The sequence below is a fragment of the Strix aluco genome, chromosome 13 (genome assembly GCF_031877795.1).
Source record: "Strix aluco isolate bStrAlu1 chromosome 13, bStrAlu1.hap1, whole genome shotgun sequence".
Classification (NCBI taxonomy): Eukaryota; Metazoa; Chordata; class Aves; order Strigiformes; family Strigidae; genus Strix; species Strix aluco.
This window is the reverse complement of record NC_133943.1, coordinates 19,204,204-19,217,697: the sequence shown is the minus strand read 5'-3', so window position 1 is coordinate 19,217,697 and position 13,494 is coordinate 19,204,204. Positions and strand designations below refer to the sequence as shown.

The following is a 13,494-nucleotide window of genomic DNA, read 5'->3' as shown; positions in this document are numbered from 1 at the left end:
TTCAGAAATGTGTGATATTTGCTGAAAGGAGCTGAGATACTCTCCAGCTTCTACTACAGCTGACTTTATGGCCCAGCTAGTAGCTGCTGAGTTTGTGTAACCCACAGGCATAAACTTTTCTCTGTAACTGGAGGCAGGCTTTTTTTTTTCTTAACCTTAGAGGCCCATAGATCTTACTCCAAGCCATGTCAAGATAATGTTGGTGTTGCCAGTCTTGATAGCAGATGTGTTAATTGAGACCCTTGATGAAGAACTGGCATGTGCCTAATCTCTCTGTGGTAAAGTGGGATTATTTTTATCCAACATCTGCTTATCTTAGTTAAATGAATGGTTTGAGGCATATTTAATGTGAATTACTCTAGTCTTGACTGCACAAAGTTTATTGCATCTAAGTCTGTTCTGGCCCTGTTGGCAGTTGCAGAGGTCTCCATTTGTAGTAGATGACTGACTGCCTTTCACGTCCATGGTGTTCACCACAATAAATATGTGGACTGAGGCTTAATTGCCTGACCTCAAACCTGTATGACATGGGCTCGAGAGGCCCTTCAGTGGTGTAGTGCTGCTTGTTTGCTTGGGTTTCATGACTGGGTTTCAAAGGGTGGGAGGAGTACAGAAGGGAAAGGTATTCTTGTTGCCCAGGTGAGGTGCATCCCTATTATTCTGTCTCCCCACCAAGGATGAAATCCCAATACATCTTTGAGCTACCAGGAGTAACAAAGCTGTGCACAGGTAACAGCTCTTGAGTTCTGCTGAGCCCACACGTCCATAGGCAACTGAAAGCAAGAGGTAAATGAGAGATTTCAGGAGAGAGCCAGAGGCGCAAAGCCAGGGGAGATGTTTGTCCCTGCAGTTGTTGGCAGAGGGTGGACAGTGGTGGGTTGCCTTCTGCCCTGTCAGGAAAGTGATTCATTTGGTCTTGGCTGCAGCCACTGCCTCAGGGCACTGATTCAGTACAAAAAGAAGTAGGTGCTGCCCAGTGGGCTGTTCCCAGGAGACAGCTGGAAATACACCCTTGCTGGTGTGTAGCATTGCTCAGCAAGAGAGTGGCAGTGACTTGAGAGGAATTTGTGGTAATTGCTGCTACCGACGATGTGATTACTAACAGCACCTTCCTCCATGGGCTGTTTGCTCTCCTGTGTCTTTTGAGTATGTGATTATTTTACTTGGTATTGTCTGCACTGCAGAATCAAATCTAGCTGCAAAAGCCTACTGTATACCAACTTGAGCAACCAGATGATGCTAGCACTGAAGTCTTGTCTATCTGCCTCATTTGGTTGTAGACCTGTGCTTTTAACCCAGTGGTTCCCCACATGATGCAACTAGAACTCAACAGCTAGGGCAGCTGGCTCGGTACGTCAACAGGTTTGCTATGAAAGTGAGGGCATGTCAAGGAGCAGAAAAAGGATGTGATCTTCACCTTCAGGCTGAAGCTTCAAAGAGGAAACTCAACCCAGGCTGAAGGAACAAAATAAAAGCAATAGTCCCTTTTTTGTGCTTGATAGGTCAGGCAGTGGAATTGCTGACCCAGAACTAATGAAGGGGAAACTGAAGGAATTCACTGATGATTGGATACTTTATTAAAATAAGAGGGAATCAAGAACATCAGAGCTGTAGTCATCTGCTGTCTGCCAAGAGTATCTGATAAGATTTCCTCTAGATATTTTATTGCCTGTGTGAAACTGAAGTAACTTCCCAAGAGGGTTGTGAACCCTGATGTGTGTCTGAAGGGTAGGATTTGCAATGACTTATTTTGATACCTTGGCTGGAGCATTCATTCCAGTCACACGATTTGCTTGGCTCTGTCCCAGTTAAATAGATTGCAGTGTAGTATGCCACTTCCTCCTCTCATTCATACCACTGCTGAGGAATTAATACAGAATATTTATTTTGGCCAGTAGATTCCATTAAACCTTAGTGTCTGTTTCTTTTAAGCTTGAAAGCTGTGGACTTGGTTGTGTGGATTTTGGATAAAGATGACTGATGGTTTTTATTCTTTCCATTCAGCCCAATAATCAAGCTGGCAGGCATGCGGGCAGTTAAATGTCCCGTGCAGTAAACCAACACCATCACTCTTCCAGTATTAAACTGGTGACTTACAACGATCTGGAATTTAACAAACTCTCCATCCTGCTGATGTGGTTTTGCCAGCCAGATCCTTGCTATTATGTTTATTGGGCATGTATAAGTGAACAGAAGTATGTGTGTGCTGAATGTGCCTACCTGCTCAGGCTGACAGATTCCCTCGACAAAGGAGTGTAGAGTTTGGGTACTTGTGGATGTCCCACACCACCAGAACCAGGGCTGGGCAGGAAATTGGATAAAAGTAACTCAAAAGCCCTGATACTAAGCAGTGCTTCAGTTGTTAGTCAACTTAAATGACCTCACAGGATGAATTTAGCTGTCTGCTTTAAAGGGAGGAAAATTGAAGGATAACTTCCATTTTCCAGCAAATGCAATGGCTGTCTTCTCTATAGCCAGTTATGCACAGGACCATTATTGCAATTGTTGCTGCTGTTACTTTATTCTGCTTGGTAAGGCTGAATTTGTCATAGCCACTATAGATTTCATCGTTTTACCTTGGGAATGTACTGGTTAGTATAAATATATATATATACTTTGGGAATGTACTGGTTAGTATAAATATATATATATACTTTGGGAATATACTGGTTAGCAGGTGCAGCTAACCAGTATTTGTGGTAGTTGGCAGGTTGGAAGTCTGTATCAGTGCTTTGTAGCATAAAACTGAACTGAAAAATAGCCCAATCAGTGAACTAAGCAAGTTCTGCTTTCCTGGCTGGAATGCTAGGAAAATTAGTCTTCCAGTTTTGCCAACCAGAGAGGTGATGCAGCCTCGTAGAGGTGTAATCTGTTTCACGTAACACTTTCCGGAGCCGATCTTCAGGGCTTTGCTGTTAGACCTGCCTGTGATGTCGGATGATGAACTGGTAGTGCTGTGAAAATAGTTACCAAGCTTAAACATTCGTTTTCTTTCTGCTCTTGGCAGCATTGTGTGAGATAGTAATCAGGGGTAGTCTCAACTGAATCTGCTGTTCTTCCCCTAGTGTGTTTGTAAAAATAGCAGTGACCAGCTATGGAACTAAGATTTATTGAAGTGTGTTGTGTCTGCTAGCCTTTCTGAACCAGGGTCCTTAATGAACCAGTGCTTACTGCTGACAACATCATCTTCTGTTCCAGGCTCTTACGGCGCTGCTTTCCGACGACAGCAAGTTTGGCTTTATTGTAATAGATGGTAGCGGTGCACTCTTTGGAACTCTTCAAGGAAACACAAGAGAAGTCCTGCACAAATTCACTGTGGATCTTCCAAAGAAGCATGGTAGTGCACTAGTCTGTCTCTAGACTGTTTGCAGCAGAATATTGTGGGGTGGGATGTGAGGGTAGAAGCAAGGAACTTGGCCTGTAGGTGTTCAGCTCTGCTCAGTTCTTTGCTCCCCTGCAATCTGACAGCAAAGCCTCTGGTCTGAGCCTTCTATCAAAATGAATGAATCACAGTAATGTGCAGTTGGTCTTCTTAAAGTGGCTCTTATTTTTTTGATGCATGTGACTCTTTGCTTGGTTTTGGGACAGTCTTAACTAAATATTACTAGCACAAGTTGTAATACTACTTGGTGTAGCATCTATTAAAGTTTGCATCTGACGGTGTTGTGTGCAAACCACAGTGAAAAGCAAGAAGCTGTTCCTTGCAAGAAGCACAGAAGTCTAATGGAGCAAGCACAATTCTCGGTCCATTATATGATGCTGTATTGCAGTGAGCCACTGATGAATTCAGCAAATTGTCTGTTAGCTACTCCTGGTTTACCATCCTTCTCTGTAGATTAAAATGGGACAAAATGAAATAGAAATGTCTCCCCCAGTAAGCTTCTGCAGCAGAGACTGCTGGGATGCATTGCACCAGCAAGGGAAGTATGTGAGGCAGTGTAACAAAGGAAATAGTTTTTAATGAAGGTACAGGACATAGAAAACGTGCACAGATGTTTAAGGTTTCTACAGAGAGTTGCAAGTCTATATAAAAAGAAAAAAATCCTCAACATATTTTGCTCTGTGGGATACATGGAAAAAAATCCCTTGCTGTGAATGAACCCTCTTTATTCACTTACTGTTTCAATGAGTGCCCCCGGCTCTGCTTGTGGGAAACTAATTCCAAAGGCTGCATCTGCCCTTGGCTTCAGTTATTCAGGGCCCAGTTGGGACCGTGTACTAATAATCTTCCTGAAATGAAATTACTTCCAAATTGCTACCTCACATCTGTTCTCTCGTAAAGGTAGAGGAGGTCAGTCTGCCTTGCGTTTTGCTCGTTTGAGAATGGAAAAACGACACAACTATGTAAGGAAGGTAGCAGAGACGGCTGTGCAACTGTTCATTTCTGGCGACAAGGTGAACGTGGCTGGTCTCGTTTTAGCTGGATCAGCTGACTTCAAAACTGAATTAAGTCAATCTGACATGTTTGATCAGGTGAGCGGCCTTTTCTGAACAAAGCAGAAATGTTTAAGCTGTCAGTAGTAACGTGGTGGCATTAGCAGTAGCTCTGGTATAAGATGCATCTCGGGAGGAATGTAGCTTTGGTGTCTTAAGTGATTTGATCAAAACTAAAAATCTGATGCGTCCTAGAGAGTTCTCCCTTTCCTAATACCTCCTTCAGGGAGGTAAGATCTCCTTTTCTCAGTAACAGTGCTAATAAGAAATCTGTCCTCCCTGGTTTGGAACCAGTGTTCATGTTCTTTGTGTTCCCAAATCTAAGGTAGAAGCTTTATTGGAATTAAACTCCACTAAACCTAATCTCTCTGGCCTTGTTGCCTGAAAATTGTACTTCAATATTAAGCATTCTGAGGTCCCTCTGACTCAGAACCTCTGCTTGAAGTGAAGCAAAATAGATTAATGCTGTGACTCTTGCCAGGTACTTACTCTTGTGGTATTATGAAGTAGTCTTATGGCACTGCTGTGTAATAGACTCTTTTTCATGTCTCCTCTTTTTCTTGTTTAGCGGTTGCAATCCAAAGTGCTTAAACTAGTTGACATTTCATATGGAGGAGAAAATGGATTCAATCAAGCAATTGAGTTGTCAACTGAGGTCCTCTCCAATGTGAAATTCATTCAAGAGAAGAAACTAATAGGTATGTGGCTACATGCTCAGCCTTCTCCTGAGCCAGATATGCCTGACTGAATGTGCTGATCTTGCTTGAGACCTCCTGGTAGTGCCTTTGCAGGGCTGAGGCAGCGCACAATGCTTTTCAAGTTGAGCAGAGCATGACTAGTACTGATTCTTTCTGGACACCTTCTCAAACGCTGCAGGACTTAATGAGACTTTAAGCAGTAGGGTGTTTTGGTTTTGTTTTTTTTTTCTCTACCCAACTTCTCAGATCTTCTCTGTCTTTTCATCAGAGATTGCCTTAGTTTCAGGCCTTCTGGTGACATTTGGGTGGGAGGGGAAAGAACATCTCAGATTGCATCTTCAGTAAGGTGAGAGTTAAGATTTATTTTGTTTTAAGGTGACAGTAGAAACTGTCAGCAGACAAAAGTTGCTAATTTGAAAGCACAAGAGGGCAATAGTAACAGTAGCTACTTACACTGAAAAGAGTGAAGTTAAATAGTGCCTGCTGGTGGATTAGTCCAATTGATAGTTTCACAGCAGAGGTAAGCCTTTCAGTGGAGTAGATTCATGGTGGGGCAGTGTTTGGAGTTGACCGTCTGCCAATGAATGTTCTAAATTACATGCTTTGACATGTTATATCCCTTGCTGGCTTCAGCAGCATTTCAGTCTCCTTTTCCAGTTTCTTGCATTCAAATCAGGCTTGTTAAAAATCTGTGTGGCATGATCAGTGTTCTTGACAATCTCTTTCTTTGTATTCTGGCTGCAGGACGATACTTCGATGAAATCAGTCAGGACACGGGGAAGTACTGTTTTGGCGTTGAAGATACACTAAAAGCTTTGGAAATGGGAGCAGTAGAGATACTGATAGTCTATGAAAATCTGGATATAATGAGATACGTTCTGCACTGCCAAGGCACAGAGGGTAGGTAGCTCTTCTGTGAGACCGAAAGGTCCGTGAGGGTTTAACACCTAAGCCGTCTCACTTGGATAGATTACCCTGGAGGACTTCCCTAAGTAGATCTTGAAGGACTTGCTCAAGGGGATGTTGTGTAGGCAGGTCACTAACTTGCAGCTTCCCAGCTACTCTGGGGGAAAAGTCTGAAACCAGCAAGCTTCCACTGCGGAGAAGGAATTGCAGTGCTGGGGTGGCAGTTTGTCACAGAGCTAGCATGAAACCTGCCTTTCAGTTGTGTAAGTATAAATGCGATACCAGTGCGTTATAGAGGGGAGACTGACTTGACCCTTATGGCCAGAAACACAATTCTTACTGACTATAGACAAACTGTGTGCCTACGGCGGGACTGCTGCCTTCTCTGGTGTTGGCACTACAGTTGTTCTCTACTGGTGTGCCCTGTTTGGTTTCATAGAGCTTCAGTTAGAAAGACAGGCAGTGTCAGTGATCAAACCCTCTGTGTTGTAATTGCTGGCTCTTGTCAGTCTCTTGCTCTTTAACCTGCATCTGGTAGTCTTATCTAACCTAATTTTTTTTTTTTCTCCCTTCTCAGAGGAGAAGATCCTGTATTTGACACCAGAGCAAGAGAAGGATAAATCCCATTTCACAGATAAAGAGGTATTTCAGCTTTGGGGCTTGTAGATTTATTCTCAGCGTATTGGTGCAGCATTCTGAACATCTGAGCTTACTTTGTTGCAAGCACATGAGCATGATGAACCTTTCTGGCACTCACCTACTTCAGGATGGTAGCCTGTGCTCTTCCTGTTCACCTTCAATATAATCTCCGGATTCTGTACTTGCTTTTCTCCAATCTTTCCTGCTGCCAATTCCAAGGTTGTGTGAGTTGAAGTGACAGACAATATGGGGTCTTTGACCACCATCAAGCCATCACTAGAAGAGTTTGGTAGCCACCATGCAAACTAAGGTCCCAAAACTTTACTCCCTGCTTATTGTGCACTGATTTGGTCAGTACAAAACAACTGTGAGGCTAGAAACTATTACATGGATTTAAGTGCAAGGGAGTGTTTGCTTCTAGATATATTGAAAATGTGGGTCTGTCTTTCGCTGCCTGTGAATTTCTTGCCTGTGTGGGTCAAAAAACCCCGACGGGGTGGGGAGTCTGTATTACTTTGCAGAGTAAGCTGGGCAAAAATGTCTGTCCCTTGCAAAAAGGATGCTCATCTTTGTCTCATATTAGGACTGCCAGGGCAGCTATTTCCAGCTGCTTCCCCTCCTGGTGGGGTAACTGCTAATTCCTTCTGTGCATGGGAAGTTTACAATGTTATCTGCAACGATGTAGTGTTTCTATGCCAATAATCACTTGACCTTCTACTTATAAAACTATGCTTTTTGCTTCTCTATTTGCATAGATCAGTGTTTTCTAGAGTAAACAGTGCCTGGTTAGACGAGTGGCAATGGACTGTTTGTGGGGTATAAAGCAAACCTAAAGAAAAAATGAAAACTAACAATGTAGCATGAGGTGACAGTTGAGCAGAAGAATAAACAAGGCATTTTCTTTCCCACTTCTGCACTAACTTCCATAGTGTGGAGGTCCAAAACAAGGCCTGTCAGTATTAAATTTCTTAGCGCCAGGAGCCTTCTGGTTGTGCCAGCACTTGTCTGATACAGATGTGTCAGGAATGCTACCACCCAGACCCTGCACGTGTGTCAGGCTGCTCCAGCCTGCGGAGCATGAAGGCTTGTGGCTCTGTCTTAAGACTGAAAAGACAGCGGTGATGTTTAAGCCAAAGACACCTTTTGGTATGAACTTTCTCAGTACTTAACATGCAGTGGCTGTAACTTTCTTTTTTTTTTTTTCCCTCCCTCAAATGTCTACATAGACTGGCCAGGAACATGAACTGATAGAAAGTATGCCCCTTCTGGAGTGGTTTGCAAACAACTACAAGAAATTCGGAGCAACATTGGAAATTGTTACAGACAAATCACAGGAAGGATCCCAATTTGTGAAAGGATTTGGAGGAATTGGAGGTAAACTGCAAGAGAGAAATGTGTTTGTCTTCTTCAATGGTTGCTTTGATAATCTGATGTCAACACAAGTGGGATTAATCTTACTGCTATTAGTCATGATACCAGTTCATCAGGGATCTCCAGGTGAATTCATTCCATATTCAGCAAGATGATGCTGCATGTTAGGCACCTGTTGCTTTCCAACTGTGTTCCTCAGATCCCTTTGTCCTTCTATGTGCACAGAGGGTGGACTGTCCTTATTTCCAGCTGCTGAAGGGCTGTGAACTGCTTCACTCTGTCTCTGCACAGTTGTTGTTTTGTGGCAGACCGTGCCCTGCTGTGTAGAAGTGGTGTATGACAAACACCAGCCTAGTTTCTGAAGCAGCTGGATATCTGTTACTCATCTCTCAGAACTTCCCTGTACTTCGCTCCCCAGTCTTCTGCTTCTCTTCAAAATAAAAGTAATTTTAGCCCAGGTTCATGGAGAAATGAGGCTTCTGAAATCCTTCAGTCCTCTTGAGCTGACTGACCAGTTTCAGCTATGTCTGGCAGAAGTGCAGATTGCTCATGTGCTTCAGTTTGACAAAAGTCATTAGCAGGGTAGAGCTAATACACCTGCCATGCACCTCGTGCTCTCCAGACTAGGGATGCCAGGGCAAAGCTGTGGCTGATAAGCCAACTGTTACCACTTGCTGTATTGAGGTTGATGAATGTAAAATGGAAGTAAGTGTGTTGTAAAGAGGAATTTCTAGGGGCCAGAAAACACCAGTCAGAAGGAAATTCTGTGAAACAAGCTCAAATTGTTTGGCTACACAAGGAGCACCAGGTTTCTAAGCTTTCAGGGTTTGTAATTCCAGGAGTCCTTCCTGTCCTGCCAGATCCAGCCCCTTTGCATTGCTCTTTGCTACCATGCTCCAGTCCCTGTAGACTTGAAAAGAAACACTCCTTGAATACCCTTCACCAAAGTAAACTTTTCCAGAGATAAAGGCTTCCCAGAAACCCAGTTTGGTGTTTGGGGTGGGAAGAATCCAAGAAGACAGCCACTAAATACTGCTTTTACTCCATTGTAAAAGCTGCTTCAGTGCCAGCTGCCTTCTGAATTTAACTGATAGGCCCTTTGTCTGAGCAGTTATACTAGGACAAATGATCTGTTACTGGTATTTTTTTTTTGGAGATATGGTCCTCCTAGAATAGGCCTAGCTTTTCCAGAAGAAAGCTGGCCTATGCTGGCAGGTAGGTGGTACTTCCTTTTGGCAATAAATTACATCAGGCTGTAACATGGATGTGGTGTTTCAGTTTAGCTGTGTGTCTGCTGTCAGCCATCAGTTTAAGCCTAACTTGTAGTACAAGTGCTAAGTCAGCTTCTGAAAACTTAATTGAGGAACTCTGGACATGCAGACAGGGCTCAGTAAACTGTTTAAAATGCCTTTCTAGCTCTTTGAATTTTGAAGAAGCTAAAGCATGTTGTTTTTACCAGGTATCTTGCGGTACCGAGTGGACTTCCAGGGAATGGAATACCAAGGAGGAGACGATGAATTTTTTGACCTTGATGACTACTAGGTAGTCGACCTGGGTCCGGCAAAACGTGCCTCGCCCCTCCAGCATCCAACCCAAGGAGCAAACTCATGGTGGAAAACACAACAGATCCCTGCCTTAGAATTGGAACATTTCCAGAACTTGATCCACAAGCATTGGATTTAAAAAAGCAAAACCCTACACTTTGATTTGTCATAGTGTCAGTACAGCAGCAAACTACTAAGTTCCTATATGCCACTTTGGACTAATTTAAAAAGAATCCCAGTTTTTACTTTTACTCAATGGTGAAATTGGTTGCTCTTGTATTTTATGAAAATGATTTTTTTAACCTTCATGATACATTAACTGCTGTAAACCTCTTCCTTCAAAAATTAATAGAAGTAAGATCCTACTGGTTTGTTTCTTTTTACTTTGATTGGAGAAATCAATTGCTGCATTTTGCAGCAACGTGACCCATTTACATGGCATTCTCAGCTTAAACTGCAGAAGAAGAAATGTAATGAAATTGGAGCCGTTCATTCTCTTCAGAAGAATGAGAAGGCACTTACCTAGAGTGCTAGCTTGTAATGTGTGGCTTGCAAATTCAGATGGTTTGGGGAGGCTTACCAGCCAAACGTGCTTTAATCTATTTGCAGAAGCACTGCTCTTACAAACTAGGAAATGCACTTCATTGATTGCAATGAAAATGCTGCTGAAGTCTTGGGCTTAATTTGGATTTGAGCAGTGCAGCCTTCAGGAATTTTTTTTTTTTTCAGTCTTGACAAAAATAAACATATGATTTAAGTGAAGTAAGGTACACTTTGCTTTGTTTTGTTCCTCAGTAAGTTTTTCTTTTTTGCTTTAGGACTGCGTAAGGTTTCCTTGATTATGTGAATTTGAACCCACAGTTCTTTAATGGAAGCGGGTATTTTACAGGAATATTTAGGAATTGGAGTCCTTGACTGAAGCCTTAGTACTGGTGCATTTGGAGCATTTGATACTGATACATTGAATGTTGGCACAACCCTCTGGGGACATCCATCTCCCAGCACTAAGGCAGTCCGTTGTATTGGCTCACCAGTGTCCTGTAAATCTGATGCTGAACTCTAATGTGCCCTTAATGGGTTAAAACTTCTGGTTGCATCAAGACTCAAGAAAGCTTTTTGTCATGCCTCCTATATAGAATGCATTTCAACCTCCTAGAAATGGCTAAGGGTTTTTCAAATGGTCTTGCAGGCAGAGGGTGAAGTGAACATTGGCACAAGATAATGCACAAGTCTTGCTTCTTTTGGGGGGTTACTGGGTTCTCCGGGCGCCCGGACATCGCGGTGCCTGGTAGTTCACTGGCTCTGTCACTCCTGGTGCATCGGTCAAAAGCAGCTTCTGTTCCAAGCTGCATACCTGCCTATTTTTCCGATAATCCTGTTTCACTTGAATGGACGGGGAGCTTGTCTTAAAATTTCTGCCACGCTGTTCTTTGAGGTCCAAAATTACTGTCATTGTGAGCAATATAATCTGTAACCCTGGTTTATAACCTGGCAGATGGCTTTGCTGTCGTTTTCACATCAAAGCTGGAATCTCTCACGAAGGTGTGACTGGGTCTGCCGTAGATTTGCACAAACCCAGGTTTGAGCACATTTGCGGTCTTCACAGTGGTGTGTTCTGGATTTTGCCATTGTAAATGGGTCTAATGTGACATGACAAGACCAGAAAAATTGGATGTAAATTTACATTTTTGAATATACTGCTTGTTGTTTCACATGATACATTTTAGGGTATGCAGCTCCTTTTTGTAGTTTTTATTTTTACTATTTAAGTTTGGAAATGATGCCAAATTTTTGTATTTCTTTAATCAATGTGTTCTCTTCAGTGATATATATTGCATTATATATTGATGTGTATATCAATATATACTGATATGTATTACACTTACACATACAAACACGTTAAACGGGGGTGAAAAATCCTAGCCTTCGCATACTATATAGCCTCTGCAGAGAGATCCCAAGCAGTGATATCTTGGTGTTGTGATGTACAGAAATGGAGAAGAGTATTAAACCATATTTAAGAATATAGTACGGACTCCTGATTTATTTTATTTAGTCCAGGAAACACCTGCCTTATTCTCAGCTTGGTGCCAGCTTCAGGTCAGTACTTGAGTTTTGAGGTAACTGTTTCCTAGCTGGGCTTGAACATCGTGTTCCTTCATCATACAGCTCTTTTAAGCTGTAGCAAAAATCTTTAACTTCAGAAGGGGTAGAAAACCCAACAGTCCACGTTCAAAGAAAGTTGTGCAGTGAGTGTTACCCTAAGGTGGTCTTCTGAACAACTGTGGCAGCTGACAAATACCCTGCAGATGCAGAAACCTGCCTTTAATATTCCAGTCACAGGACACCTGGGGTTTTTTTAAGAAGCCTTTGCTACCCCCTACCTTTTAGTGCAGGACCAGTGCAGATCAGGAGTGTACTTCCCGCGTGGGTCTGCTGCCCCTGGCTTCTCCTCTGTCACAGCTAGATGTATGGATGACCTTTGCAGAGAAGGGAAGGTGATATGTAAAAGACATCATTAATAGCAGGAATTTTAATGGCTGCTTTAAATCACCTGCCAGCTGCTCTTGCCCAGCAGTGATTCTCTGGCTGAAGCCGAGCATCCACCTTCTCATGCTGCAGGACCTGTGCCCTGGCTGTTCGCCTGTTGCCGTCGTGTGCGGGCTCACCCTGTCTTCGCTCTGCAGTTGTAGCAGGTGACAGAGTGTGGCCCACGCTCCCCGGGTGTCCGGGTAGCACAAGTTACAGAGCTGTGATGTTTCTGCTGGAGCAGAAATGGAAGTGATGCACAAAACCAGTTTGCAGCATGCATCTCATGCTGGTACAGAAAACTGATCACCATTCAGCTCATGGGCAGATAAAAGCATCAAGCTGAGATCAGCACAAAATATATATATATAAAAAAAAAATAATCCCATCAGTCAGCACATGTCACAGGGGAAGCTGCTGCAGAAAACTACTCATGCAGTCTCACTAGTTGGTGTAACCAGGCATGTTGGATGTATGCTGTTTTAAAAAAAAAACAACAGAAATATTTCTCGGTTAACCCTTTACTGGCAGCAACAGCAAACCTGTTTTCTGCTTTTCACCTGTGCATTCCAAGGGAAGAGGAGGAGCCGTGACGCCTGGCTGCTGTGGAGGGATGCCACGGAGTTGCCTGTCAGTGGCACAAACACTCCACGCAACTGCTCCCAGAGGCACTTCACAGTTACAGAAAGATGAGGCCACGGGAGAGAAACGTGGTGAAACTATTTTCTTCCTTATAGCTGCTAAAATAAGGTCCCTGGGTCCCTTTAACCCTTCAGAAAGCAGTTTCTGTGGCAGGCTTGCTTTTGTCCTGGTTGCAGGGGTCAGTGTTAGCGCTCGGATTGCTTGGTGGTTGGAAGTTCTGATTTACGGTCTTTTTCCGCATCAAATACTGCAGAGCATCGGGTGGGCTCTTCCTGGCGTATAAACATGAGCATCACCTTGCCGTGCTCTCAGCCAGGAGACCTGACTGCCTCTGGCACACGGGATTGCTGCGACGTGACGTTTGGGAGGAGTTCAGCGGGGCCAAGTTCGGGCGCTTTCAGACACCGGTGATCAGGGGGTGCAGGTTTGTATTCAAAAGCTGGGCAGGAAGGCTTTCTGCACGCCTGCCCTACTGTGGGCTGCTAAATCATTATTTCCCCAGAAGGGATCTGATCTTGATTAGCTGGAATTAATAAATAAAGTGTCATTTCCAGTATGTCGCATGGAGCCGCTTCTGTGCATCTCAGAGAGGTGTAAAGTGCACTCCGAGGTGCCATCCCTGCGCTGCCCCGCCTGCGCCCTCCACGCTCAGCTCGGGAGCGCTGTGCCTGAGCGCTTGTAGTGAATGATCAACTCCTGCTTGCTGTCTGAATGCGTTTTTTTTTTTTTTT

The 13,494-nt window shown here is 43.6% G+C and overlaps 1 protein-coding gene across 2 annotated transcripts in view; it reads left to right on the top strand.

Moving 5' to 3' along the window:
* Positions 1–11,620, top strand: part of ETF1 (eukaryotic translation termination factor 1) — a 29,414-nt gene extending 17,794 nt beyond the window's left edge. For both annotated transcript variants that reach the window (XM_074838464.1, XM_074838463.1), the window contains exons 4-10: positions 3,199–3,337; positions 4,283–4,473; positions 5,003–5,132; positions 5,877–6,032; positions 6,616–6,680; positions 7,904–8,051; positions 9,508–11,620. In XM_074838464.1, coding sequence (XP_074694565.1) covers positions 3,199–3,337; positions 4,283–4,473; positions 5,003–5,132; positions 5,877–6,032; positions 6,616–6,680; positions 7,904–8,051; positions 9,508–9,590 — 912 coding nt within the window. In that variant the 3' untranslated portion in view covers positions 9,591–11,620. The remainder of the gene's footprint in view (positions 1–3,198; positions 3,338–4,282; positions 4,474–5,002; positions 5,133–5,876; positions 6,033–6,615; positions 6,681–7,903; positions 8,052–9,507) is intronic.
* Positions 11,621–13,494: the final 1,874 nt, after the last annotated feature.